The sequence below is a fragment of the Bombus affinis genome, chromosome 13 (genome assembly GCF_024516045.1).
Source record: "Bombus affinis isolate iyBomAffi1 chromosome 13, iyBomAffi1.2, whole genome shotgun sequence".
Taxonomy (NCBI): domain Eukaryota; kingdom Metazoa; phylum Arthropoda; class Insecta; order Hymenoptera; family Apidae; genus Bombus; species Bombus affinis.
Genome location: NC_066356.1, coordinates 5,980,961 through 6,008,677, shown reverse-complemented (window position 1 = coordinate 6,008,677; position 27,717 = coordinate 5,980,961). Strand labels below are relative to the sequence as shown.

At 33.7% G+C, this 27,717-nt stretch overlaps 5 protein-coding genes across 7 annotated transcripts in view; 3 read left to right on the top strand and 2 right to left on the bottom strand.

The window, feature by feature from the left end:
* The first annotated feature begins 275 nt into the window (after positions 1 to 275).
* Positions 276 to 12,317, top strand: LOC126923271 (transcription factor stalky-like). Of its 2 annotated transcripts, none has more exons than XM_050736581.1 (8): positions 276 to 417; positions 1,299 to 1,454; positions 2,135 to 2,586; positions 3,008 to 3,254; positions 4,149 to 4,334; positions 4,404 to 4,653; positions 4,746 to 4,945; positions 5,028 to 12,317. In XM_050736581.1, the coding sequence occupies exons 1-8, from the start codon at positions 280 to 282 to the stop codon at positions 5,160 to 5,162; spliced, it is 1,764 nt and encodes a 587-aa protein (XP_050592538.1). In that variant the 5' UTR covers positions 276 to 279; the 3' UTR covers positions 5,163 to 12,317. The 2 variants fall into 2 exon arrangements, with proteins under 2 accessions (XP_050592538.1, XP_050592537.1); XM_050736580.1 differs by having other exon boundaries at positions 2,132 to 2,586.
* Positions 12,318 to 13,021: 704 nt separating this feature from the next.
* Positions 13,022 to 17,286, top strand: LOC126923281 (serine/arginine-rich splicing factor 2). 2 transcript variants are annotated; one of them, XR_007713098.1, is made up of 5 exons: positions 13,022 to 13,337; positions 13,550 to 13,693; positions 14,278 to 14,475; positions 14,608 to 14,697; positions 16,286 to 17,286. XR_007713098.1 is itself a non-coding variant. In XM_050736599.1 (4 exons), the coding sequence occupies exons 1-4, from the start codon at positions 13,156 to 13,158 to the stop codon at positions 14,612 to 14,614; spliced, it is 531 nt and encodes a 176-aa protein (XP_050592556.1). In that variant the 5' UTR covers positions 13,022 to 13,155; the 3' UTR covers positions 14,615 to 15,781. The 2 variants fall into 2 exon arrangements, 1 of the variants encoding a protein (XP_050592556.1); XM_050736599.1 differs by lacking the exon at positions 16,286 to 17,286 and having other exon boundaries at positions 14,608 to 15,781.
* LOC126923275 (lysophospholipid acyltransferase 7) lies at positions 17,267 to 20,221 on the bottom strand. The gene is made up of 7 exons (XM_050736590.1): positions 20,101 to 20,221; positions 19,724 to 20,003; positions 18,900 to 19,171; positions 18,671 to 18,822; positions 18,389 to 18,597; positions 17,997 to 18,318; positions 17,267 to 17,924 (listed from the first exon to the last, which is right to left on the bottom strand). Exons 2-7 carry the CDS (start codon positions 19,930 to 19,932, stop codon positions 17,703 to 17,705), a joined length of 1,386 nt encoding a protein of 461 aa, XP_050592547.1. The 5' UTR covers positions 19,933 to 20,003; positions 20,101 to 20,221; the 3' UTR covers positions 17,267 to 17,702.
* A 205-nt stretch (positions 20,222 to 20,426) lies between these two features.
* On the bottom strand, positions 20,427 to 22,053 carry LOC126923280 (28 kDa heat- and acid-stable phosphoprotein). Its single transcript, XM_050736598.1, has 5 exons — positions 21,855 to 22,053; positions 21,607 to 21,704; positions 21,110 to 21,238; positions 20,910 to 21,040; positions 20,427 to 20,835 (listed from the first exon to the last, which is right to left on the bottom strand). Exons 1-5 carry the CDS (start codon positions 21,862 to 21,864, stop codon positions 20,619 to 20,621), a joined length of 585 nt encoding a protein of 194 aa, XP_050592555.1. The 5' UTR covers positions 21,865 to 22,053; the 3' UTR covers positions 20,427 to 20,618.
* Positions 22,054 to 23,915: 1,862 nt separating this feature from the next.
* LOC126923278 (ADP-ribosylation factor-like protein 4C) overlaps positions 23,916 to 27,717 on the top strand; it is a 54,045-nt gene continuing 50,243 nt past the window's right edge. Inside the window, exon 1 of the mRNA XM_050736596.1 lies at positions 23,916 to 24,257. The gene's annotated coding sequence lies outside the window, so the exon portion shown is untranslated. The remainder of the gene's footprint in view (positions 24,258 to 27,717) is intronic.

Sequence of the window (27,717 nt, the reverse complement as noted above, 5' to 3'; positions counted from 1 at the left end):
GTCAGCGCCTCCCAGCGAGCAGAATCATAAAAAGGAAGTCGGAGAAACATTCTGTTTCTTCGTGGTCTCCTCTCTATGTGATAGCATAACTGTATGATTGTGTGTACTGTGCCGCTGACAATGAGCCGCGGCGGTGACTGTGATAAGTGATCGTGTACCCTTCCTCGTCGCTAAACGCGTAGTGGCAGTGGAGAAAGATAGTACGTCGGCCAAGGAAAGAGTCTACCTCTTGATGACTCGCGCTTTACGCAAGGCGCAACGTAGCCGGAGCTCACAATTATGTTCGATGTACCGCCCAAGTTCTACGAGCTGTGTCGCCTTTGTTTATCGTCGGACGGTGTCAAATTGTCCATATTCGAAGAGGAAGGCGCCCAGCGGAACTTCGCCGATAAGATATTGACGTGCCTCTCGATTACGGTGAGTTTCGTCAAGAGTTTTCACCGGGTCCTCGTGCCGAGACGAAGATAAATCAGACGCGACCATCTGTGGTTCTCGCACTCGTCATCGTGTCTCCCTCTCTCCTACGCGCGCTCCTATCGCTCTTACCTCGTCTCGATCACGCCTGCTCTCTCTCCACCGTCGTCTTCTATCTCTATTCACCTTACTATCTCAAGGGTGCGTGTGTGTGTGCGCGTGCCACGGGAGAAAGTTTGGCAAGAGATGTGTCCGCGAGATAAGCCGACTCACGGGGGATTTAAAATGGCAGTGATAAGCTCTGTGCTCCTCGCTTCTGCGGACCTCACGGAGAGGGGAGCAGCTCCTTATTTAGACGGCCTGTTATCAGGTTTCACACGCGGATTCCACGAGTCGCTGTCACATTTCACTCTATCCTATATTTCTCCTTTATCTTTGTTATTCGTAATTCGCACTCGTATATATGAACACTCTCTTCTTCTGGAGAAAAGCTCTGCTTCCGTTCAACCTACTTAGAAAAAAAATCGCCCGTTTTTATATTTATATTCCTCTTTGATATTTATCTTAAATTTTTGCCTGAAATTAGGACATTAGGATTCTGCGATTCTGTATTTTCGATTCTATATTTTACGTATTTGTATCAAACAAAATTACTTCCATTGTTTTTATATTGAAAGTTGTGTTTATATGATTAAGATTAAGGGAATTTGATTTAAGATGTAGTAATTATTGGCATTGCATTCCATACTGGCTTCAATGTGTAACTATTACTATAGGAAATATTATAGAAATGAATTAGAGTTATTCTAATAAGATTATTATCACAGGTATTGAGTATGTATTGGTTGATCAGAAAAGCAATGATGTAATTGCATTTTATTCAGGTAAAAGATGGAGATTCTTTGCCACCAATCATTTGTCACCGGTGCGTGTACAAGTTGGATGTACTGCACAACTTCCGTGAAGTGTCACACAAATCTGATGTCATACTCAAACAGTACCTGGATTATGCCAAGCAGTTATCATCACACGATGATCAGGTAGTCAACAAATATTTTTTTTAAATGCCATGGATAGAGGAATATTGGAACATAGGGACATGGGTCATTAGATGATATGAATCATATTATTTTCTGGTTAAAAGAGTAAGACTTAATTTAACACAGTAGCATCAGTGAGCAGTCATTCCATTCTAAGTAATGATGCAACTGGAAATGTGCAATATGTGATTGTAGATAAGGATGTGCTTTAGCACATGTATATTCCATATATTGTAAACACACATTTAACACATACAACCTGCTGTTTATTTGCTTCTCTGCCCTGATATATCAGTAATTATGTAAGACACTTCAAGGTTTCCTTTAATGCAGTCTACTTTAACCTTATCAATTTGATAATAATTGCAGAACAGAAAAATATATGTGCGTAACTAATTATTTTCTTATAAATGTATTGTAATTAAGTATAATTAAGTACAAAGTGCAAATGTTAAAATAGTATTTCTAATTTGTTCTGATAGATGAGAATTTATGCAGAAATCAATAAAATATTTGCTTACTAGAATTTTAATAATAGTGCTGGATTGAATGAAATGAATGTGATAATTTAAAATTAAATTTTTATTTTTCTGCTCTCTTTTATATGTGGTTTCAAGTATTTCATATGTTTTAGTCAAATAAACCTGTAGTGTAAATAGTTATTTGCTTTTTTTCAGAAGAAATCTTTCTCCACTGCCAAAGTAGCAGGCTTAAGTCCTCTACAGTCATTTCTCCAATTGAACAAAACATTGTTCAATGAGGAGCCTAACTCTCCGGCCAGCATTAATCAAAACGTTATACCTCAGACTCAAACACATCATTTGGAGTTGTGCACCAATGACATGCCTGAGCATGATAACATTAAGTGTGAACCAGAAGATGATACGTGTTCAAATAGTTCTGATCCAGACAGATTAGAAATAGAAGATCGAGATGAACAGGATACTGAGGGGGAAGAAAATGGTTATGATATGACCATTAACAAAAGAATGAAAGTAGAAACAAATTACGAAGAATCAAAAACGAGTACCCCTAATCGCAGTCCAGTAAATAGAATGGATACACCAGAAAGTAATTGTTCAGATACAAATATTGATCAAGAAACAACAAAGTTGTGGCAAGCATTAGCAAAGTGAGTACAGAATTTAAAATTTGGTAGCAGGGTAGTTTATATCATACAATATTGATAAGACCATAAAGCTAAATTGTAGTGTATAAATGTAGTTTCTGTTTATATGTTCTTGTTTATTTAATAAAACTATATGTATACAATCTCAAAGTTCAAATATAGATTTTTATTGACAGATTATATTATCTTTTGTTAAGACTATCCAAATATAATCTTGTGTGCTTAATACATATTTACCTTAGGATTATCAATGTAACTACTGTTTGTAACAGGCTGTTCCTCTAGAGATAAGAGTTTCTTTAAAGATAAAACTTAATTAATTACAGATTTCATATTGCACCTGAATTCTTATTATTACATTATTACATTATTAGACTTTTTTGGAATTGGAAGAATGTATTCTTTGTTTTTACTTCTCATATAGCAACAGGAGTTTAGAGATTACTAGGACGAATGGTGACAAACTAAATAATGGATTTACTGGTGAAGCGACTAATTTACTGCGTTCCTTGATCAACAACAGACAAATCGGTATTACTGCTGTTGATTCGGACAGAATATCTCCGCAAATTAGGTTTTACAGAGACACCCAGGGGACAACGATCGAACGTACTGTACCCGACTGTTCTGTACTCGGCAATCGTACTAATGTTTCGTGTATAGAAAACAAGGTTTGTACACTTTAAGATATGATATTTTAATTCAATAATATAAATCTTTGTTACTGTATTTGAATCGGGGTTATTTTAAAATGTCATTAGGAATTTTTCTCAATTTACCTTTAGGATTTTCCAAATATATGTATTTACGAACTATAAATCGCGATCAGATATTAATAAAATATACGATGTTATTATAGTAGCAGTAAAAGATAATTGTTTTTCCGGAATTATACCTTAAGAAAATACTAAGATTTATGAAAACATGGAAAATCTTTATTTTCTTTTATGTTCATACTTTCTTGATCCTGATCTTCGTGCAAATAAAGGTTCTTCCATGTGAAGTCCTTGCAGTTTGTTCAATGCAAATATCAGAAAAGAACTGCAGGTATAGAAAAGAGGACAGGTCAGGTGACCCTTGGGTGTCAAGGGGGATCCCTTTAGGATTATTCAGGTCCCATCTGCTCGCAGGTAAGAAACGTGGTAGGCCTTGTAGATAATAGATAACTGAGAAGCCCTTTGTGATAGGCCATAAGCGCTAAGTCCACCATGTCAACTCACTGTTAACAGATGTTCAGATAAGTTGGGTTTCTATAGATTTTTAAACGCGTTTTGTTCCGCATGAGAAATTCTTCAATTTATTCTATAATAAGAAACTGGATTGTAATATTCTTTGTACTATTTTCCGTTCTATTGCCTTTTTACCTTGATAACGGGTACCTGCAAGAAATTACTTTTAGCCTTCGGGAGGTTAAAAAGGTATATTCAGGAAATTTCGAATTATGAATTTTCTCTGCGTTACGATTTATCACGATTATGAACTAATGTTGCAATAATTACGGAATGGTTTTAAATGTAACAATAATAAATATGCAATGGTTTTCTAAAATATCTGTTAATCTGTAGGGTACATCCGTGGACAGTAATCCGTCAAGCCCTGCCAGTATCGGTCGGAAGGAGACCAAGTGTCGTAGAAAACAAAGTTATCCTAGTAAAGCTCCAATGAGTCCAGATGTCGTTAATTATCAACACGAATCTAATGAAGAGCAAGCACAAGACTTTACAGCGTGGTCAAATAAAATGAAGGGAAAGGTAGGACCGGAATGATGACGAAATATATTATGGTAGAACGAAATGTTTTCTTTTTTTTTTTTTTTTTAGGTGGAGGACCAAAAACAACAATTCGATCAACACAGTGGTAATATGGCGAAAAAGGTAGATATGTCCTGTACAAATTGCGGTACCATGACCACAACCATTTGGAGAAGGAATATGAAGGGGGAAATGGTTTGTAACGCTTGTGGACTCTATTACAAACTGCATGGAGTAAATCGTCCAGTTACCATGAGAAGGGACACGATACATACACGTAGACGCAGACCCAAAGGCGAGAAACCGACAAGGCATAGAAGTAGGCATTAGATACACTTGATAATTTAATAGGTTTTGCCAATATTTTGTTCCTTTTTTTTTATATATATATTTTCTTCTTTTTTTATTCAGAAAAAGGTGACTCAATTTTGGCACCACAATCAGAGCAAATGGATGCAGAAAGTGCGGATATGTTGGCAGCTCTTCGGCGACAAATTCAACCCCATTTGATGATGGCTGCATTAACGCCACCACGTATACCTGGTGCCCATCCACCAGCCCCTACCGCTCAACTTAATTATTCTCTTCCCTTACCTAGTTATATGATGCATGTAAGTATCATAAAACAATTCGATGATCGTTAATTTATAGACTAATAGGTTTAAACTTTTTAATATCTATATATCATAATAGCATGTAAAGGCAGAAGGGCGAGAACAATGTCATTTATCCACGGAGGCAGAAGAAACTGAAGCAGGAGATGAAGAGAATGTCTCGGACGTACCATTGAATTTGGTTGCGACGTCGTTATCCGAAGAAGCACACTGAAAACACTTCGACCAGTTTCAAAACGACTTCGCTATAGGTATATATATATATACATACATATATATACATACGTACATACATATATATATATATATACATATATATATATATATATATATATATATATATATATACATACGTGCGTGTATATATATATATAAACACACACACACATATATATATAACAAAGAATCTCTAGACAGAATAGTCTGTCCGGTGATACACAGGGTGTAAAAGACGAGATTGTTCTCCTTCTCCTTTCTGTCACTGATTCTCGTCCATGATTCTCTTTTTTGGACTCTCCTTTTCTCTCTTTTCCTCTTTTCCTCTTTCCCACGGTCTCGAGAAATTTGAAGTGGTAGAATATTGGGATGTGTATTTATCCCTTGAGCTACCAAGCCCGTGGTGCAGAGCGCACGAAGGAACGATGATATTAAATACGCAGTATTAATTACGTGGTTATTCAAAATATGTACATATATATACACGATATATACGAATACGAAGAATATTTTTATACAAAATTTTCTACGCTTGCAGCTATAGAGAGCGACGGGCGATCGTTGTACATACACGCGCAAATTGTTCTTTCGGTGTCGCACGTATTTTACGCGTTAAAAAGGAATGGTGGTCGTTGTCTGTTTTCTTAGTGACGTAAGAAATTCAGTCACCAGTGAAAGTTTTTAGAACGGTGCTAGATTACTGTTCGGGAAGGCTTAGAAATAAAGAAGAAGAAGCAAAAAATGAAGATTTGTCACTAAAAGATTAGTGAACAAAATTTAACCGTTTTGTTCCACGGGCTTTTAGCTGTCAGTGATGTTACAATCATAATTGTCTCGTTGTTTTGCGTAATATTCAAGCTAAAAAACGAACGTCCCTCAACTAAACTTAACTAGTAAACAAAATCTATTTTTAATTGGATTTAATAACTAGTGAAATCTTATTAATCCAAACTGAAGAAATGGAAGGAAATCAATGGAACAGAAAAACGGTTGCAATGTGGCAAATATTTACTAAAGAAACAAATATTCGATACATATTTTGTAACTTGAGCTTTGCCACATTACAGTTTTGCCAGTATCATTTTTAAAGATTATATTCTAGTGGCCTTTCAACGATTCATCTCTTTTCTCTTCCCCTTTTTAGCTCTTATTGCAGTAAATGCAGATAATTTAATTACAGATACGATCTTAATTTAGACGATGTAGATACTTTTTTACATGAGCACGAGACTGCCGGTGTAAACACATTTAAATACTCTTTCTACCATTTACGTATTTTTCCCCCTCCCTTCTTCTCTACGTATTGAAAAAGTTTGTCGACTGTTCATGCAGTCGTCGATGATTTGTACTTAATAGACAAGGCAGCACACCACCATATAAGCTAAGACTCCGAAAGCAATAAAAACGCGATGGTACGTAGAATAGATTGTCGTCATACAATACTCGTTTGCGTGCTCTCTCGACGGCATACATAAATTTCAGGAACTAATACTTAGATAACATTCATTTATATGCCAGACGTTAAAAATAACAAATTTTATTGCTCCACAATTGCTGTAGGTATGTTTCACATATTCCACAGTTTCCCTTTAAATTTCTTCCTTAACTCTGTTTAATTTTATTTTCATATTGTAAAAAAGCCAAGAAAACAATGGATATTTTGATGTAGATAAACAAAATTGTTTGCTTTTCTAAGGGTTATCACTGATCTATATTTTCCAGAATGTACAGATCACACATTAATAAACAGGTATTAAGCAACCCTAAATACCACTTAATACGATGGCCAGTGCATCTACTCATGTATCGTTATATCTAACATTGTATACCTAAACAACTTTGCCAAAAATAGATTTAGTCTATGTAACATAGAGTATAGTTAAGGGCATATGATAAAAATTAACGTTTTATCTTTCTCTTTTACAACCTCATATACAGCATTTACATATTTCTCCTTTATTTTTCTCCCTCTTCTTACAGCTCTTCTTATCAGTGATACCTCTTGGCATACACTGCTTTACAGAGCTTTTAAATTCACTTACAGTGATTAGTGGAGCAACTTAGCTTTAGTCGTTATCAAAGGAGCCTTATGGATACACTCGTATAAATATATATATACACACAAACACAAATGATACACGCATATTACACATACACTCACACAAGTACTACATGCATAGATACAATGTTCTATGCTATTATACGAGTATGAATGATACCACGAATCAGTGCTATTGCTTTCCTTTTTTAAACTTTTAAGTCTTTAAGCTTTTAACTTATACTAAGATTATGAAAATAAATAATACATTCGTATTTTATTTTATATTTTTTAGAATTTTCAATCAAATCTCCGAACGATTACGGTTTAATGTATAACAAAAGCTAATTTATATTCTTTATATTTTTAATATATATAATATTCTTTTATACATATTTTTTAAATATGAATGGCATTGAAGATGTGGTATCTTTACATTGATAACACGAGTATTGGAGGAAGAGGCATAAATTATGATGAGGTTTCACAATAGTTGCGATCCAAATAACAGATTGCTAAACTTTTCTCTCGTACGTCGAAATGATCCTTCCATTTAGTACGTATTCGATACACTTCCTGTTTTATAAGCAGGTTGAGAGGTAACATATCTTTTAAATAAGTCTTAACAAGTGTACATTCTACATATTTTATTTACTTTTATTGTAAAACGAATTTGTAAATATCTTTCAAAATTTCAGTGTCTTTTTTACAGACATCAGTTGTATGAACTGTGAGTTTCGTATAGGTAAAAAACTTTTCTATTTTTAAGCGGTATATACTACTTATTTAAAAGATACGTGATACACATTTAGGCTTAAACATCTTACTAAGGGACGAAAGTAATCAGCTACTAAAGTACGTAGGGCCTTGACTTCTCTTGGTCAAGCTATAGATCGCCAGTTTTTTTTAAATTCTGTTCATAGAACATTTTAGAATACCATTTTTTTAAGTGTACCATACGTGAAGAGAATGAACTTATTTATGAAATAACATTGATAGAAAGAAGTGAAAGCAATGGACAGTTATTTTGTTAGGCATTTTTTTCTCTCAGTTATAAATATTTGGCTCGACGTAGCTTGTTAAATAACAAAAAAAGCATAACTATTATTATCCTTATATTTTTTTTAATTACTATTATTATTATTATTATTATTATTATTATTATTATTATTATTATTATTATTATTATTATTACCATTGTAGATGCGTAAGTAGAATTAGATTTGAGCTCTCTACTAATTCTGGAACTAGAGGATATTTTTTATAATTATTAGAATCGAGAAATCGAGTATTGCTATTATATATATATATATATATATAAATATATATATATAAATATATTAATATTATTGATATATCAATTTCAATAAACTTTAAGGACATTACGATCCTTTTTAAATAAGATTTAGTTGCAAGACCGCCACTCGTCACGGCTCGTTTTTTCTTTTTTTTTTTTTTTTTTTTTTAACCATAATGAACGAAATAAAAAAATAGCTGAGGCTTCTTATAGATTTTTTTTTATGTATCAGTATTCTACGCGTTTGACTTTAGCTGTTAAGAGTTTTAACCAACACTACTTAAAGGAATCCCCGATGGCGAGATTTGTCTTACTTAATTATTAAATTATTTAGTAATTTTCCCTCTTGAGTCCTTCCCGTGTCCTTCTACTCCTATTTTTCCCCGTCCTTTTCCTTCGTCCTTGTTTTGTACGTCTATTTTTACATAAGTGACCCTCCCCTGAATAATTATTTAAACTATAATTTATTGTATTCACCGTTTTTTGCACCGACGTTAACGTAAGACATTTTCTTTTTTTTTTTTTTTTTTTTTTTGGCAACGACTGGCTTAATTTATTGTTTCTACATTGTACTTTATACGAGTTTCGCTCTCTCTTTTTTCTTCTTCCTTCCTTTCTTTCTTTCTCTTTTCTTTCCTTTGCATTCTTTCTTTTATCTTTTGTAAAATGAGAGACAGAACAATTACACGCGTTAGCTAGAAATGATCAGGCACTGCGCGTGTGGTTATTCCCACCTTTTCTGCGAGACACACTCGGTTTTATGCGGTACGAGATGCGGACGGTCAATGCTTTAGGTGCCTTCACCTGGAGATTTCGTTGAATACAGATGCTCACGTGCACGTTACTAACGCGTCGAAAACGCCACTTATTGTAATGATTTCTACTCTCGATCCATCCGCTTCTCTCCTCACCCTCGCGAAACACGTGTGCCTCTACGAACTATTAATAATATTTCTTCAAATTCGAGTCGCTTATTAACGGGTACGAGAAAAAAGAAAAAAAAGAAACGAAAAAAGGAAGAAAGGAAGAGAAAAATAGTCAATGACTGTCTGATTATATACGATATATGTATATAATTAATTACCGAAAAGGTGAGCTGGAGTGAGATCAAAGCGATGGATCGAAAGTAGGCGAGATCACTCCGAGGTGCTTCGTCACCACGTGCACATCTTCGTTGTTAATCTTCGATAATCATAGGAGGCCGTTTTTTTAGAAAAAAAAAAAATCGCGGCTACGGAGCATCTCGTGTCCACGATGAACAAATGTATACGAAAGTCTCGAGGATAAGAAACAAAAATGATATGAGACAAAGAAATGCATAATTGTACATGACAAATGGAGAGAGAGAGAGAGAGAGAGAAAGAGAGAGTGTGAGAGAGAGAGAGAGAGAGAAAGATAGAGAGAGAGAAGGGGTTTTCGCGGAAAGATGGAAAATGTAAAATAAATAAGGGGTGAATCGTCGATACCTCTCTGCGGCTTGCGTTGAAAAATAATTAATTATTAACTCGCAGCACTGTTCCGTCCGTCTGCGCGACCGTGAATCTTTTGATTTCGCCGAGATTTCCTTGGTCGAAGTCCTAAGTCACACATAAATACACGTATTACACACACACACGTTACACGCGTAGAGGCGCGCATTAAACATACACAATTTACATTAATGCATAAGAGAAACTTACGTACACACGATAAGTATATAAACGGTAAAGAGAAGAAGCGATAATAGAGGCGTAAATCGTAAAACATTGTGAAAAAGGTTTAAAAAAAAAAAAAAAAAAAAAAAAAAAAAGAGGAATAAAAATACACACTGTAAGAAACTGGAAGCGCTAAGACCCCTTCCCCAGTTCTTACATCGAGTATTAAATCTGTACTAATCGACTGAGTATTATTTTTATATCGAGCGTAATAATATTAATAAACGGATATAAATTAAAACGTGAGACAGAGAATGATGGATTAAATCGTACGTGAAGCCGAGAGAGAACTATTGTAAAGGCAGCGGATGCGTTCTCTTTTTCTTCTTTCCTTTTTCGAATTTCGACTTAGAGTTGAAAGCGCATGACATCTGTACGCTACAAGCGAAGAAACGAAATTAAGAAGGCGAAGGAAAAGGGGAGAAGGAAAAGGCATGCGATTGATGATTGTGAATGCCCTGATTACAATATTTTGTATACAACCACAATGCGAACTGAGCGGAGAAAGAAACAATTACGAACGAGAGAAATGACAAAGAAATGGAGGGAGAGAGATAATTAATTAACGACGGAAGATTGTAAAGCAAGATCTGATGAACCAGCGTCTGTTTTTTTTTTTTTTTCGTAGGAGCGTTACGGAGCTTTGATCGGCCAGAAACTAACTTACAACAAAAAGAGAAAAGGAAAACTCGATATGTAATATCGTATTATACGTTTATTACATATGCGACGTAGCAATAGATAAATGACGATAAAAAGAAATATGAAAAGAGAAAATGAATTACTTTTGTATTCGCGGTTATCTACGATAATAAGTTAGTTCGGGCTAAGGCCAGCAGCTGTTGAGATTATTCATGGTTGTGTGTATCATTATAAGTATTTTGAATTGTTGAATAGTAATTAGTGTAAGCGGTGGCTTGAACGGGGCGACGTCCCACGCCCACGGAATGCACGAAGAGACGTCGCGTCGTCCAAGTTCGGTCTCAAGTATTTCAACAATTGTCAGATATACATTTTTTCCCTCCGTCATTCAAGATATTTGAAAGTTTCGCCCCGTACAGATCGATTTTACTGACATTACTTCGCCTGTGTTTTATATAATATACATATACATATATGTTATATATATATATATATATTTTTTAATAATCTTAATTGTAACAAGTCGTGTATCCCACGTATGGAATCGTTGGACCCTTTTTTAATTTATAATTATCGCGAAGCACATCTATTACACATGACAGGTGATAACATAATAATCTTCGATTAACTTACGGGTCTAATTTTTCAATCCTCATCTCTTTCATTATACGCTCTCTATGTAATGTCGCTGTCTGATTTCAAAATCATCTCATTTCCATTTCTCTTGCAATCAGAATCTCTTCTGCGAATCTCCTTTTTTTCTTTCTCTCTTTTTTCCTCGTTTGTATTTTGTAATAATAAGATACCTGTTAAACATTTCTAAGCTATTTATTGAATCGAATATCGCTATGTGGTTTGTTAGAAATTCTTTCGACGACATTACTCCTGCACGTATTACTTCCATTTATTTCGAGACCACGCTTCGCATACATACTCGTGGCTCTGCCAATGGTTCACGAATCTTCAGAGAAAAAGGAAGATAGAAAAGTAAAAAAAGAATAAGAGCGAGAATTGCGATCACTCGACGTCTCTTATTTTTGCGCCTACCGCCTAGCTAAGTCAAAGAAGTATTGTGAGTACTGTGTTTGTTGTTAACATGTTTGCCCTTCGGTTCGTTTTTTTTTAAATTCTCTTTTCACTCGATCTTTTTTAAAATACGTTAAAAATTAACGTTTTGTTTTCTGCCTACATTTCCTTAATCAAACGAAAGATCGTCTCGTAACATGCAAACATGTCGATACAACAGACACAGGAGATCGGCGGGTAAAGGACCAAAATGTACAACAATTGCGTTTGCACTTTCTTACGGTTGGTATGATTCGTTTTCGTAAACGTGCAAAATGGAGATCGAAGCTGTAATTGTATCGGTGGATTTTTAAGCGATGTTGACAGATTATTTTGTGGGGCATCTTATTGCAAGGGCATTGTTGTGATACCACAGATGCAGCTTCATTGAAACTTAAATAAAAAATAATGCGTTAACGATTTGTTGCGATCAATGTTCACCACCATTGACCGCGTGTGTCTGATATTGTACGTGGAATTTAATTTTTTTATATAAAAACCTGTTTAGAAATGAAACATAAAAGACGAGTCGATATTTCCTTCACCGAAGTTATCTATGTCATTCTACGTTAGTTCCCATGATATTTTCTTATGTAGAGCAACGTTGTTCCATTAAAACCTTTGTGTACTTTCTTTTGCTTTCGATAAAACAAGAGCAAATTCAAACGTTTTCATTTATTTTTCGATAAAAATTGCTGTCCGTTTAAATTTGAAATTGGCCGGAAGTGAGCAACGTAAGTCATTTCACTCCTATATAGTATTAAAAAGAATATGAAAATACATTTTACATTTTCATAAATTATATGCAGGAATAAAAGAAAATTATTGGAGTACTTAATTTATATGAAATATTGGAACATATTTAATAAAAAGAATAGTTCTTATAGATAATTTTCACTTCCACCAAAAACAATTGTTTGTTGTTTGCTTTTTTTAAATTTTTGCTGCAACTCATTTCAATAAAGAAATCATAATCTTTTTGCCAAAAGATCCTTGTTTTATCAGTACATTAATAAAATCAATTTATTTTACGAATGAAAGAAAAATATGTGCATTTCGTACAAAAAAATTTGACGCGCGTAGTACGATATTTTATTTACGTCATTTCCGACCATATTGCGCGTAGAATTCATTCTTCCGCTACTCGCCATCTTGTGTTGAACGTGTGTGCACCTGTGGTACTTGATCTAAAACTGATTTCGTCGATTGTAGTATTGTTTTTATTCAATTCGAAGTCCTCCAAGAATTGAAAAACATGAGTTACGGTAGGCCACCACCTCGAATTGATGGGATGGTGTCCTTAAAAGTGGACAATCTCACGTACAGAACGACGCCGGAAGATCTGAGACGCGTGTTCGAAAGATGTGGCGAGGTCGGCGACATTTACATACCCAGGGACCGTTTTACTCGAGAAAGTCGCGGATTTGCTTTCGTTAGGTATATAAAGATCTATTTTTCTTAGTGTTTATCGATTTTTGTGCGCATTCTGTTGATTACGATTTATCCGTGTGACGTCATTGTAGTATTCAGATAACGAAGCTTATATATAGCAACAAATATTATGGCCAAACAATATGTATTGTCTAATAACATATATATATTATATATGTCTAAAATAACATTTTTATTCTTGTGGGTCATTGTTTTAGATTCTATGATAAGCGTGATGCGGAAGATGCATTAGATGCTATGGATGGAAGACTGTTGGATGGTAGGGAACTTAGAGTTCAAATGGCTCGATATGGACGACCAACTTCACCACATCGAAGTCGTGGTAGCCGACGACGAGGAAGGTAATTGTTATCAAAACATTTTCATTATATAGAAAATCTGTATACCTTTATGTTGGGATATTTATACCATAGTCCAACACTTATATGTATACTCACTGTGTGATTTGAATTTAATCTACATATTGTTAAAATTTCTTTTTTCATTGTGAAGATCACCAATAATGATACTGTGGTGTGCAAAAGTATTTGGACGTTTACAATAAAAAGTTGCTATATTCATATTGTATATATCGTATAAAACATTTTGAAATTGTATGTATTTATTACAAACATATACTTTGTACAAATTATCAAAGTATTCATGAAAAATGTCTATAAGTGCTTGAATGTTTTTGCACCCCATTGTATATACTAGTGATAATATGTAGTATATAATAATATAATTACATATGAAAATGTCAATAATTTTGTTCCCTAAAGTAAAGTACAGCCAATGCAAAAGATACGAACAATTTGTATCTCTTTTATATAAAATTGAAACTTCAAAAATAATTGAAGAAATTAATTGAGCGACATAAAGGTTAGGTAAAATACTTCACATGCAATACTATGTAGCTTTGTATCAATAGCATGTTTGTTTATAGATCACGTAGTAGAAGCAGGGATCGAAGACGCTCGCGTTCTAGATCACGCAGTAGATCAAGGAGCCGAGATAGAGATCGCAGGCGTTCATATAGTCGAAGCCGCAGCCGTTCGCGTTCTGACAGTAAGAGCTCACGTGGAAAATCCCGTTCTCGCAGCAAGTCTCCAGATAGGCAAAAAGACAGTCGCTCCAAATCAAGGTAAGTTTTATGATAATAGATGAAACTTAATTTACCCTTATCACTATACATTTGCTCTACAAAATTCAGTCATAATGCTAAGTGTATCATCGATAATATATATTCATACAACATGATTTTTTTTCCATGCAGGGACTGAAGTAATTGAACCATATACGAGTACAACTGTGAACTGATGCACGTGCTGCGAATGCAGAATAATCGTTTCTTGAGAACAAAAAGGTATTCTATTACCCTCTATATCTAGAGCAACACTGTCGCACGTTCACATTTCTTCTGTCACTTACATATTAATTATGACGACGCACCACTTGGGTTACCAAAAGAAAAGAAAAGAAAAATGAACCCAATACTAATTTTAATGTAATGTATTTAGATTGTGAGTTTAATAGACTCGCGAGGATTTTCATTTGCAAGTTTTCATAATTATTCTTACTCTGTTAAGTGATATATTGTCTCAATCAATGCTTATTTCTGATCAGAAGAAAGTAAATGTGTTTTTCTGGTTTCGCGTGTATGGACATTGTTGTAGCGAAACAGCTTGTTTTGATCAGTAAATTAACATTCATTATTATCCTATTAAGAGCTTCGAAATAACGTGCTGTAGCACTTACATGAATGATCTTTTATTCTGCTCTGGAACAATGGCAGGAATTTCACATCTTGACAATGGAGCGGATAATATTCAAGTTTACACTCTATAAATAATTAAGTAAAAGAAATTGTTATTAGTTCGATCACAAAATGTTTTCATCTTATGTTAAAATGTAGTGTACACAATTCTCAGTACATCTCGATATAAGTGAGTTATAAATGATTACAGTTTATTATTTTTCTTTCGTTTCTTGAGTCATTATGAATATTTTAATCTCTATATAGTACATATAAGTAATAAGAAGAAACCAACTGTTTTGATAAAATTGTGAAATCGTTTTCCAATATTAAAAATTATTTGAACCAAGCAAGGTGGATTAAATATTCCTGGAAATACATGAGGGTGTTAATATGGTAATTAGCAGGTAATGTAAACTGTATGTGGTCGACTTGAGTCCAATTTCTGTACAAAGTTTAAGCTAATTTCCTAAATCGTAATAACTTGGAATAATTTTTCATTGTTTGTGATTACAACTCGATCGACAAATTATGATTACGACTCGATTAGTCAGAAATAGTAAAGAAACAAATAAGAAAAATTAAAAGTCGTAATCTATATAGATTATAGACATAAGTTCTGCGTTTCTGTAACAATATACAGGTTTATTTATGTAAGATTGCCATTTATAATAAAGTGTAATAAAATGCAGAAGACGGAACTATTCACATAGTTTTAGACAGTGTTTAAAAACTACATATGTAGATGTAGGTAATGTTGTCAGAAAAATAAGTTACTCGAAAATTTTATATCATTTATATTCGTCTACGAAAAAATTTCGATATCGTAATTATGGATTTTCTTGTATCGAGTATAATGAGACTAAAAACAAAATGTCCTAATTAAGATCATAAGCTTAAGAAATTAACAGTGGTACAGTCTTTCATATTTACTTATTACTTACATACTGCCGTTCACTTCTGAATGTTATTAACTTCCTCGAATTTTGTATAAAACAATGCTGTCATTAATCTTAAATAGGTCAAATTCTAGAATTTAAGATAATTTAGCATTTAACCATTGGTCTTATCTTTAATATTATAATTAATCGATCGTCAAACATCTTTCAACAAAAGAAAAAAAAAAGATAAAATTCCTCACACACGGATGTAACACGTTTATTCCTTATAACTAAGTTGTAATTTTATGGTGCCACAGGCGGTGGAAAGGAGTGGCGTGGCGAGTGTAGCTGATGATGGGGTAGCTGAGAGTAAGCAGTAAGCCGAGTAGCAGGGCTGTAAGCAGTTTGCAGTAGCGAGCGGTTGGTGGTCTGGTGAAAGCAGGTTCGCGCTAGTCGATCAGGGCGAGAAAAAGAGAGAAAGTGTGTGAGCGAAAGCTGTTTCTCTCTCTGTGGGGGGTCGGCGTGCAGAAATCGCAGAGGGTACGGTATCGAGAGTGCAGAGAAATATGCAGAGCACGACGAAAAGCCACACGCGGTTGCTGGTCTCGACCATCGTCCGGTTTGCAGGTAGCACGTGAGCATCACCAGACCTCGCAAGCAGCAACTCGACATTTCAACTATTATGTCTACCAATTGCTTTGCGTGTTTCTTGAAACAAATCATTTCTCCAGCAATGGTCCGTTCGAAATCAACTATGTACTATCTTATTTCCAGCTGTGTAGGTCTGATTCGTAAGTTGAACGAGTTTAAATGTCGATTTTCTAAGTACGAATATCCTTTTCACAAATTTCTTAACGTCGACGTATCAAGATGTATTTCATTTCCCTTCAATGGTTCATTTTATACAATTTTCAAATTAGTTTCTTCCAAGATACTAATCTACGCCCAATTTTAAAAACAGATGTTTCAATTTTGACTTTCACTTTTTTTTAAATAGTTAATGAAATTGAAAACGTATCTATCGTTAATATCGTTTTCGATATAACCTATAACGATTCCAATTTTTATATGATCATCGCTTGAAACACTTGCCGCCACATTACAAATAATTGGGAAAGTTTCGAGGGTGGGCAGTGGGATCCTTTCGTTTTTCCTGTGTTTTTTTTTTCAGGTGTCACCGAACGTCGATAGAGTAGTAAGTATTTTAGAGGTAAGGCAATGTTGCAGTAAATAAAAGATTTTTTAAGGGGAAGAATATAAATTTTTGTAGAGATGTGAAGGGTTTGATCAATAAAGAATTCTTGTCGAAGAAATAGAACTTTTTATTCCTCACTTGTATCAATGGAAAATTTAAAACCTAATTATCCAAAGATAATTTTTCGTTGTTTTTTCTAAATAGTGTAAATCTAAAATCTTCGTTATCCTACAAGTCGAATAATTTAACAATAGTAACAAAAAATATATTACATTTTTTTGACAAGCATTTCAATTGTAATCATACATGATCATTCTTAATTATGATTATCAATAAATTTTTCTATCGTTTACATTAAAGGGAAACGATGTAATATTCTAAAAGATATTTTAATATTACACTATGCTAGTGATCTTTAAATGACTTGATGCGTATAGTTATGTGAAGCGTATTATAATACACGTGTCATTTAGATATTTCTATATCAACTCGAGCATGAAAGACACGAAAATTTATATATAATGCAATAGATTTACAGACTATTTATCTTTATCCTTATCTCCTGTAGGCTTCTTGAAAATATACAATTTGCAGTAAAGAGCTGCAATGTATAACGTAAGTGCTATGATATGACCAGAGAAATATACAAGTTTGTAGTAAGCTAGAGTTTCTTTGAAATCTAATACTAAGAATGATATTCCCAAATACGCCATGCAAGTTGTTTTCTCATACCATCCTAGCAAATACCACAATTTTCTGGCCTAAAAAAAGAAAGTTACATAAATTAAAATTTCAATTAATAGTTATGAGTAGATATCGAAAATAGAACTTACGATACTGTTTTCAGCGGCTTGCTGATAAAATTTGTAGAATATGTCCTCTGATAACAGAAATAGAGGAATCTGACAGAAGCAAACAGCATAGCCAGCTGACCAACCATGCCAAACAGCAGAAAGTAATAGGGTTAAAAGAGCTCGCATATTTTTCATTGGCAGTCGTTTATAGATATAAACACCAAACCAATATTGAACACAATTGTTCCATGTTTTCATAGCTGTTCTTGTCGAATTGCATTTTTCTAATTTCCAAACATTCATATTATATACAGTTTCAAAATCCAATTCCTCGTTCTCCAGTTTCTCAGGTGTTTTAGCTCTGTAACGTTTAGTTACTATATTTTTGTTTCAAATAATGAATACTATTACGGGCAAAAGGATGCTCTTACAATGTTTCTGTTGTTTTATAATCTTTGGGACCTAGTCCTTGTATAGGCTTACATCTAGTAGGATATGCTCCTAGTCCAGCCATTTGACACCCACATTCTGCTAAACCCATTCCAATGTACATTCTTATTCGAAAAAGAACGAATGTAGGATACATATAAAAGTGTCTATAGAGGAAAGATCTTTCTGCATATTCTTCTGTTAAAATATACTGAAATACAAAGTGAAACTTAATCATTTATAGTTCTGCCTATATTTGTTGGTAAAATGGAAACTGATATTACTCTGACGGGATAGCAGTAACTCATTATGAAGAATAGCACAACAAAGAATGCAGTTTGTTTCAGTTTGTATAGCGTGACAGGCCATGGATCTACTACTTTAGAAAATGGCCTATATAGATGATCCCAATATGTTCTATATCGATAGTATGGTCCTGTAGAGAGAAATATTACATTTAACATAATATCAAAATTAGATTAATCATAGTTACTTAAAGTATCATAGAATTACCAGTCAAAAGTCCCATATAGCCAAAACCATAATGAAAAACATCTAAAAATCCAACATTCTTTATTGCTTCATTATCTACTCCTTCTGGATCATCAGCTGGAGGATTAATAGCTGCATTTAGTTCAAACGCTAGTCCAGATAATTTTAGTGTTAATATCATCAGTATGAGATTTGTATGAGTTGATGGTACTGGTAAACCAATATAATCCCCTAATCGAGATATAACAAGTAGAAAGAAAAATGAAAAAATAAAGCTGACAATATGAGATTTCCTGCAAATAACAACAAATTTAGAAATGATATTAACTAGTTTTATAAAAGAATGGAATATGAATACAAAAAGGAATAAGGAGCGTTTACTATTAGAATAATTTCTATGTTTTATGTTACACAATATTAAGTAGAAAGAAATAATAAATTTTTGCATCTTACATAAAATAAGATGATAAAGACTAGTTCAAAGAACGAGGATTTTCATTATATTAATATTTCCATTCGGCAATCAAGTTACAATTGGTGGTAATTTGATACTTAACAAGTGCTAATTATGTCTTTTAAGAACAGTGCAATATTGAGATATATATATCTAAAAATGACAGACAGTTAATTTGATCTGTACATTTATAATTTTAGATAAGATCGAAATATAAGAAAATTATATCGTGCAAGGTAAGTAGATACGATGACATTAAAAATAAATTTAAAAATATTTCAGTTAAAATTGAGTTAATAATTTTGACACATTATGACATACAATTTATAAGCTAAAACGCTCCTTGCTTAAATTGACAAATAAATATAATTAACGAATTAATATATCATACTTTGGTGAGATGTTGGTTATAATAATAGCGTTAATCAGAGAAAAAATCAAAGGGAAAAGTATATAACTTCCTGAGACAACTCCTGTTAATAGGATGCCAATAAACGTGCCGGTCCATTTCTTCACCTCTGGATCTTCTATTTTTCGATAATAAAACCCGACGAATACACAAAACAACAACAGTGTGACGTAAACTACATCCGTCCACATCGTATCAGCTCAGTTGTAGAAACTTTACTGTGTCTTCTTTCTATCCTATCCCATTTCCTCCGTCCCACCGACTGCAGTTAAATTGTACGTAATCAAATCGGTGAACTTTGTACGTTAATAAATCGGATATTATTACTATACAATTACTAGAAAATTTTGGTGATTTACATTTATTCACAAGCTTCTTCTTTTATTTAAATAATTTAAATGATAGAAACATTCGACTGTATATTTTTGCTTCTCTTGTAAATTACAGACAAATGCAATATGTATATCATTGATTTTTTGCTGAGTCAATAATTTCGTAGAGTGAAGTTATATTTACCAAAGTAATTTAAATAATAATTATACATAATTTAAAATCTAAATATTAGGAACATCTTTCTTTACAGATTGCAAGTAAACATAATATTTTATTATTTTGTTGAATTGTCAACTTAGTAAAATAAAATTACATGTCAGGTGGGAGATATTGAATAATAATACAGGTATAGTTTAGTTGTTGTAATAATTATATTTATGTATAATTAAACAAGGATATTTCCATCAAACGCATTCTGTAAATGCGCGAATTGATTCATTCAATTAGTATCAATATGAAAGTAGATTTTTTAACTGTTCATCATTGTTAATGTAATAGTAGCTGTGACATCAAATATCTTTTAATTGACTCAAGTTAAAACGTTCTAGGATTTTTTGCCAAGAGCTTTTTGCCTAAGTTCCGTTTTCCTCTGAAGAGCGAGTTCTTTTTGTTTCTTTTCAGCTTCTCGTTTTTTAGCCGCTTCCTCCCGTTGTTGTTTAACTATAGCTAATCGTGCTAGATCCGCGCGTGCTTCTTCCGTTTTACCTGCCGCATGTAATTTCTGGTAGTTTGCATATGCTCTCTGTCTTTCTAGTTGTTCCCTAAAAAAGAAGAGAAAAGTGATTTCTCCAATCTTTACATGTTACAAATTTCTGTATATTTCATTGATTTTTACCGTTCTCTACGAGATAAATCTGGTTTCGCTGTGTCTAAAGATTGATTTAATTGAGATAATTTTTTTGCTTTCTTTTGTACCCTATTTGGATTTTCAACTTGAATTAAATTTTCTACACCCTTTGTCTTTCCCTGCAAATTAAAAGAAGAAAGGAAAATTATCATTTATTGATTATTATAAATCTCTATCGATTAACTTACCTCAGTTTCCGATTCTGATTCTGATTCGCTGTTGGAATCTGTTCCCGAGGAACTATTATTTTTTACTGAATCACCGTGTGCTTTGGGTTCGTCTTCCTCATCACTTGAACTATCCTTCCCTTTGTTTTTCTAAAAAAAACAATATCATTATAACTTTTAAATATGAAGGGTTTCGTTTACATTAATGAATTTTTATTTACCAGCCCCCTAAGTAAAATTTATGTAACATTTTTCGAAAGAACAAATGCAAGTGGAAAGAACAGATGAAACAAATCAGGATCTAAGGATCTATCCATCGCTTTTGAGTCTTAAGAATTTTCTGAAGGTTTGTGCCCGGTTCTCTCAAACGGTTGCACCAACACGGAGTATCGTGCTCCATGAAAAATCTCAGTAATGGTGCGCACAATCACGCTCAACCGTCAAAGGATAATTCGACCTTACGTACTTAATAATAATATCTAAGCCGTCGTGCTGTTGGTTAACTTAAAAATACTGACTCTCCACTGGAGCTTTTTTTCCTCCTGGCGTCGTTGCTCCTCCAGTTCCTCGGGGTTAGTGAAGTGACGACTCCGGCCTTTGTAACTGACATATTTACCTAAAAGAAAACCGTCTTTTTAGATCCAAATTCGTTCGTCGAGGTCATAACATACGAAATTGCGTTTTTCTCGCCAAGAAATGTGGTGGGGAAGAAATGATGATAACTGTGTGTCGAGTGTAAAATAAATAATAATTTGTCCGTGCTTACCGCGTGGCATTTTTTCGAACCAATTGATCACGTCAACTTAATGATTATTGTACGGAAATTTGAAGGAAAATACCTCTTCTCTGCTGTAAGAGAGAGGAATTACGTTTAATGTCAGATTAATACTGCACTGCTGCTTATTTGGTCGTCAACCACGAGCTCTAGCGGCATGAACTATTGCATAGAATATTTGCCTGCATGGTTGGTAACGTTCCTAGGTTTATTGAAACAATTCAAGGGCATAAATAAAAAATTTTTATTTTACAATTTGTGCATGTTACAAATATGCTGATAAGTTGATCTTTACATCGTAGCAACACGCAAACTCGATTAAATATTTAATGACTTGGTTGGAATTGAATGCTCGTCTCTACGTACGAATGTACGTTTCATAGTTATTTATTCGTTTACTATAAATATTAATGTTTATATTTCAACGTCATTCCGATTACAATTTTCAATTTAAAATATGTAAATTTGATTATATAATTTTTGCGAAACAATAATTAACTTGTTGGAAACTTGAGTTCTGTCTCGTTTTCCACTCTTGAACAACATAGTTCATGCTTTAATGACTGATATATGTATGTAACATGTTAACGTATCAATTGCCAGATAACTTGAGCAAACTAAATTTATTTTCTCAAAAATCTTATAAAATTATTCAATTCTCGTTTTTCATATTCTAGCTAATTTCATTTTTTTGTAAGAGTTATAGATAGTAAAGTTATCGCGAGAGACACATTTTTCAAACTAATCTCATTTCGCGGTATAAAATAACATGTGTTCATAGGATATTTATGAATTTTTTAGTTTGTCTACAAACACGAAATCGTGAAGTAATTGGATGCATCTGACACGGTTGTATTGGGTGCCAATTAGCTACTAATCAGTCAGTATTGAGTAGCAAGTGCAAGTCACTCCGTGCATGAAATTTCTCGTCAAAACACCTAACGCAGAATTTATCATGCATCTGTCTGCAATTCCAACTTACAGGTAGTGAAATTTTTTATTTTCAATTTAACCGTTTCTATTACTATGGAAATTCAATTCCTTATTAAAAAAATGTTATAGTTATAATTACAGTTAATTATTTAGTATCAAATCGTTATTGAAGTTTGAACCGAAACGTTTGTTGGATTTTTACCATTGAATTTAAATTGTAAAATTCTGATTGTTATTATTTTGAATTATGGGATATGCATTTCTTTTTTGCGTGTTTTTCTTTAAATTGGAAAACAAAATATGATTATTGAATAAAAAATGTTGAGAATATCAGGGCTTAAGTCTCACTACTTCGACAAGAATAGTCTCATAGAAGCGTAAGAAATTATTTAACGACTGGTACTGGTGATTCACACTGTTCTTTTTTCTCTCGTTTATCATGTTATGCGTAAGTGGCGGTTGCTTGTTCGTGCTTGGTCACTATTGGCTACGTTCTTTTAGTCTTCAATTTATATTATTTAAGAACAATTGACTTGGTCGGCCGGTTGCTTTTTAGGGGGACCAATCTGAGAGTTCCGACCGTCCATAATATTAAAAGAGTCATATATATAATACGTTATGTAGCTTGCAATAAATTTCTGTCCTAGTATAAATTGTTCATTCTATTCATAGTTATTCATAGAATGATATTTTAGTCCTAGAATATAATATTGGTATCGCATAATTTTAGAGATTCGAATTGTTACAAATATCAATTATTTTGTATTAAATTTTCCTTATCATTTTTAAAAGATTGTTATTTTGTTGATTAAAATATTTATGGGTTGTTGGATAACATTATAAGATAAGAGCCATTTTTTAAATAAATATTAATCAATGAAGCAACAATTTTTCATGAAATAACAATGAAAATCTTATTAAAATTCCTTCTGCGATGTTTATAAAGTTTCCAGTAATATTTCAAGATTAAATCAACTTTTTAAATAAATATTAATTGCTTTGTTTTGATGCAAATAGCGTTCGAACGAAAGCGCTTTTATTGACGGTTCAATATGGCGGGTTTTTGTATTCTGCTGCCACCTAACGGCTCTTTTCGAAAGTAGATTACGATTCAAAAAGGAAGCAGCCAGTCTGTTTCGGGTATTTGGACTGGTCGGATGTACACAGATCGTGCTCTTAAATGTTAGCCGGTGACTGACTGTTTTGATGTGCTCTAATGTCATTCACTTGAACAAGTCGTGAAATCGAACTCTATTTTTTCGCGAGTGCTCGCTGTTCTGTAATCGTGGAATACATCATTCGAATTTCTGTCGCTTTCGAAACCGATAATTCGATTGCTCTTTCGAGATTCGCGAGAAGTGTGTCAAAGTCGATGTAACGTGTTTCTGTGCGTCCATAGTCAACCGTAGCTGTAAGTGTCTCCGGGCTTCGGATACGGTTCCCATATTCCAATAAAAAATGGTAAGTCACCGAAAGTATCATTTCATAATATTGACGTTACAAATTATGTAATCGCGAGGAAAGTAACTTGATAGAGGAAATCATTGTGATTGTCGTTGTGATTATATCTTCGTCAGTGCTGTCAAAATATTTGGGTGTCGATAAAATCTCGACTAATCGCTTGCCTTGTGGTATGGAATCAGTAAAACATTTTTGAGATATTTAAGGCTTCAAAAATCTACAGAATGCATATAACATGCAAAAATATATGTTTAAAATATTCAAAGTAGATCAATTATTGTGATATTTAGTAGATAAGAGAAATGTTTATTCAGATTCAATTTTTTTAATTAGAAAATCAAAGAAATATAATATCGTATTCATTATGTTATTCGTTATGTGGAATGAAATTAAATATAATAGATTCAATTTTAATTGTGACTTTAATTCAATATTACAAGATTATCGAGTGGATTATCGAATACGAATTACGTAAATACAATATTTCAATGTTTCGTCTTAGACGATATATGGATGGACCAATCACACGATATATTGTTTAAAAAGGACCAATTACACGACAGCAGATTCTACTTGTACATATGTAGGTATTAAAGTAATATTTCAGTTTAACAAGGACCAATCACGAGATGTATTGTTTGAGAAGAACCAATCACATTGTTCGAAGGATATTTTACTGGTATTGGAAAATTCAATTTTGATTTTAACTTTATTTCAAAATTAAAAGATTATAAATAAGTTAACTAGTTGCATGTAACATATATGTAAATGTGAAATGAATTAGATCGAAGAAGTAAATAGCTAACGTTGACGTATATGGTTAGGGAAAAATTGATAAGGCAATAGGTTAATTCGATCGAATCGTCGCAGAGCTCGTATCGCGTGTGAATGAATCTTGGACGGAGCTGTGTATCGATGATGACAGCTTCGTAGAGCAGTCAAGGTTATTTCATTTCTCTCACTGTGCCTCATGAATGGATACCTGTTCTCTTTGCCCTTTAATCACCGTAAAAAATCCTAGAAATACCATCAGATGGTATACTCGATGGAAAATCTCACGTATACACACTTTTATATTAATCTAAACGTTATTTTATGGGCATCTCTATAAGTCAAGCAGCCTCGTAGATGGAATATTCCATAATTGAGAACTTGAAACGAATGTAAGTGACGAACGAAGACTGATTTTTTAAATTGAAGAGGATATAAACTTTATGACGGATAGAGACTCAAGTGTCAGAACAATTTATCTTATTTAATCTTATATCTTTCCATTTATAAAATTGTACTTTAGGTGAATTATTATTCTTACCAATATTATATTTAAGATTAAATGTTCCATTGTGACTACAGAAAGTATCGCACGTAACCTTATTTAAGCACTTTTTTTATCACCTCCTTTCCTTGTATCACTTTCATAGTATTAAATTTTTGTAGTTATATGCTAGTAATACTAAATGAGGTATAAGGTATACATATAATATAACAAGGTATATTATAATAATACAACGGTGTAAAAGCACCCTTTGCAGCCACTGTATTTCTCAATTTTATCGAACACGCTTTCAAACCTATAATACATACGTCATATACTCAAATACTATGTTTTTCCAAGTATTCTGCGCAAGATCACGTCGAAAATACAAATTCTTGAAAACCAATGACTCTGTACAACGACAGTTCAGTTTGTAAGCAGTAAGAGCACCCCCTGGCGTATTTACGGCAGAGATGCACTTACGTGGATACTTTTAACATTCGGTTGGAGTCATTGCCACGCTTTATAAATATTCAACCGTTCTATAAACGTGTCGGCTAAGCGTCGTATCACGTGCACCGCTTCTCGTCGCGTTTTCTTACCACCGACACATATGATGCATTCTCGTCGTCGATACGGCGTTTCCTCTCGCGTCGGTGCGTGTCTCGCCACTGCTACGATGTTTTGATCGTTGCGTTGCATCTGCATACGCGTCGCACTAATTGCTTCACGTTCCTGCCTGCCCTTAATTGTTCTCATAAATGTAACGAGCGCATCGTCTCCGTGTTACGGTGACGAATGGTCAGTTTCACGATACACTGAATATCTTATGAGCACCGGTATCGCACATTGCTTATGAAATTATATATACCATGCTCGAGAATGTTTAACATTACAAGAGACGCAAATGGCGTCACGCTTGTTTTTTTTTTTTTGCATTTTAAATTAGAATATTAAAACATCGCTGCGTAGATTAGAATATCCTTAACATTTGCTGCCTTGTTAATTTTTTATGTTTCAGCTCAGAGTTTCTTTAGTAGTTTACGAAATTCGTATACGAACACGATTATTTATGCAGCGTTAAATCCACGATTTTCCAAAATGTACAGTTTATTTATGGTAAAATCATAGAACGGTAATTTCAATAGTTTATCTTGCAGGCATTTGATTTGGCGAAAGGCTTGCCACCAAATCATCGTAGAAACGCGACCAATTTTGCAGCAAGGGTTCACCATTGTAATGGAAGATCATACGTCTCTGGGAAAATTGGTATCATCCGTAAGCAATTCTCCCTTTCTTCCTCTTGAAACGTGCTGGCTCTCGAATCCTCACAATTTCTTACGTGTGTTCGCTTCTTGGAAATTCCAGGTCCCCAATTCATCGTTTTCCAGCGATCGCTTTCATGAAATTCCTCAAGGTTTATTTCACAAGAAGAGATTCAAGCCCCTAATGACAAAGCGGTTAATGGAAAGACACGATTGTGTTAAGAATTTCATCGTGACGAAACAGGCAGTGATCTCGTCGAAAATAAATATATTATATACTCGTCGGATTCAGCATTATCGGCTAAGGCAAGACACGGGCACGACGGCTCGTGCAAGTCTTTTCATTCAGAACTAATGGTTTTCCAATAATTTACGCTCACAACTAAAACCACCAGTCAAAGAGTATCGCAGACATGCACGAGCACAGGGTTAAGAGTCGGGTAACTCGGACATTCTTTCTTTTTTCTACCTCGACGATATTGAAGGCCCGTGGATTGACAGATGACGCGTTAAACGTTAACTTTGATCCCTCTATCGTCCAAGGGCTTTTGCTTTATTCCTCGTATCCTTAATTTATGCTCAATTCTCCGTCGTATCTTTAATACCTCAGAATTAGAATTTTCCATTCAACTTTGAAGCCTAAGAGAAAGAAAAAGTTATTTGCGTTATCGGCTAAGTAGCTTCTTAACGTCAGTTTGGTTGCTCTTATGGAAAAGACTGGTAGAAGATTTTATACTTATTTAGAATTCCTTCCACTGTTTGTATTTTATTGTAAAAATTGTATTTATAGTGTTGTATGTATAGTAATCGTAACATAGTGTTGGAGTTATTCTCTTCACAAGTTCCTCCTCTGTTATGTACTAAATCATACTACATAGATTATCCTCGTAATGTTAGCGTAATGTTAAATTTACATAGAGTTGTATGTAACGTTATATTC

What these genes read in the sequence shown, in the direction of transcription:
- LOC126923280 (XM_050736598.1), bottom strand. An exon ending in AAAAAAAGCTCCAGTGGAGA is followed by an intron (nt 21,239 to 21,606) that starts GTCAGTATTTTT and finishes TGTTTTTTTTAG; the next exon opens with AAAAACAAAGGGAAGGATAG. An exon ending in GATTTATCTCGTAGAGAACG is followed by an intron (nt 20,836 to 20,909) that starts GTAAAAATCAAT and finishes CTTCTTTTTTAG; the next exon opens with GGAACAACTAGAAAGACAGA.
- LOC126923275 (XM_050736590.1), bottom strand. Translation starts at nt 19,932, where the DNA reads ATGTGGACGGATGTAGTTTACGTCACACTGTTGTTGTTTTGTGTATTC. An exon ending in CTATATGGGACTTTTGACTG is followed by an intron (nt 18,823 to 18,899) that starts GTAATTCTATGA and finishes TTCTCTCTACAG; the next exon opens with GACCATACTATCGATATAGA. An exon ending in TATAAAACAACAGAAACATT is followed by an intron (nt 18,319 to 18,388) that starts GTAAGAGCATCC and finishes TAAACGTTACAG; the next exon opens with AGCTAAAACACCTGAGAAAC.
- LOC126923271 (XM_050736580.1), top strand. Translation starts at nt 280, where the DNA reads ATGTTCGATGTACCGCCCAAGTTCTACGAGCTGTGTCGCCTTTGTTTA. An exon ending in TGACGTGCCTCTCGATTACG is followed by an intron (nt 418 to 1,298) that starts GTGAGTTTCGTC and finishes CATTTTATTCAG; the next exon opens with GTAAAAGATGGAGATTCTTT. An exon ending in TTGTGGCAAGCATTAGCAAA is followed by an intron (nt 2,587 to 3,007) that starts GTGAGTACAGAA and finishes CTTCTCATATAG; the next exon opens with CAACAGGAGTTTAGAGATTA.
- LOC126923281 (XM_050736599.1), top strand. Translation starts at nt 13,156, where the DNA reads ATGAGTTACGGTAGGCCACCACCTCGAATTGATGGGATGGTGTCCTTA. An exon ending in CGCGGATTTGCTTTCGTTAG is followed by an intron (nt 13,338 to 13,549) that starts GTATATAAAGAT and finishes TCATTGTTTTAG; the next exon opens with ATTCTATGATAAGCGTGATG. An exon ending in GGTAGCCGACGACGAGGAAG is followed by an intron (nt 13,694 to 14,277) that starts GTAATTGTTATC and finishes GTTTGTTTATAG; the next exon opens with ATCACGTAGTAGAAGCAGGG.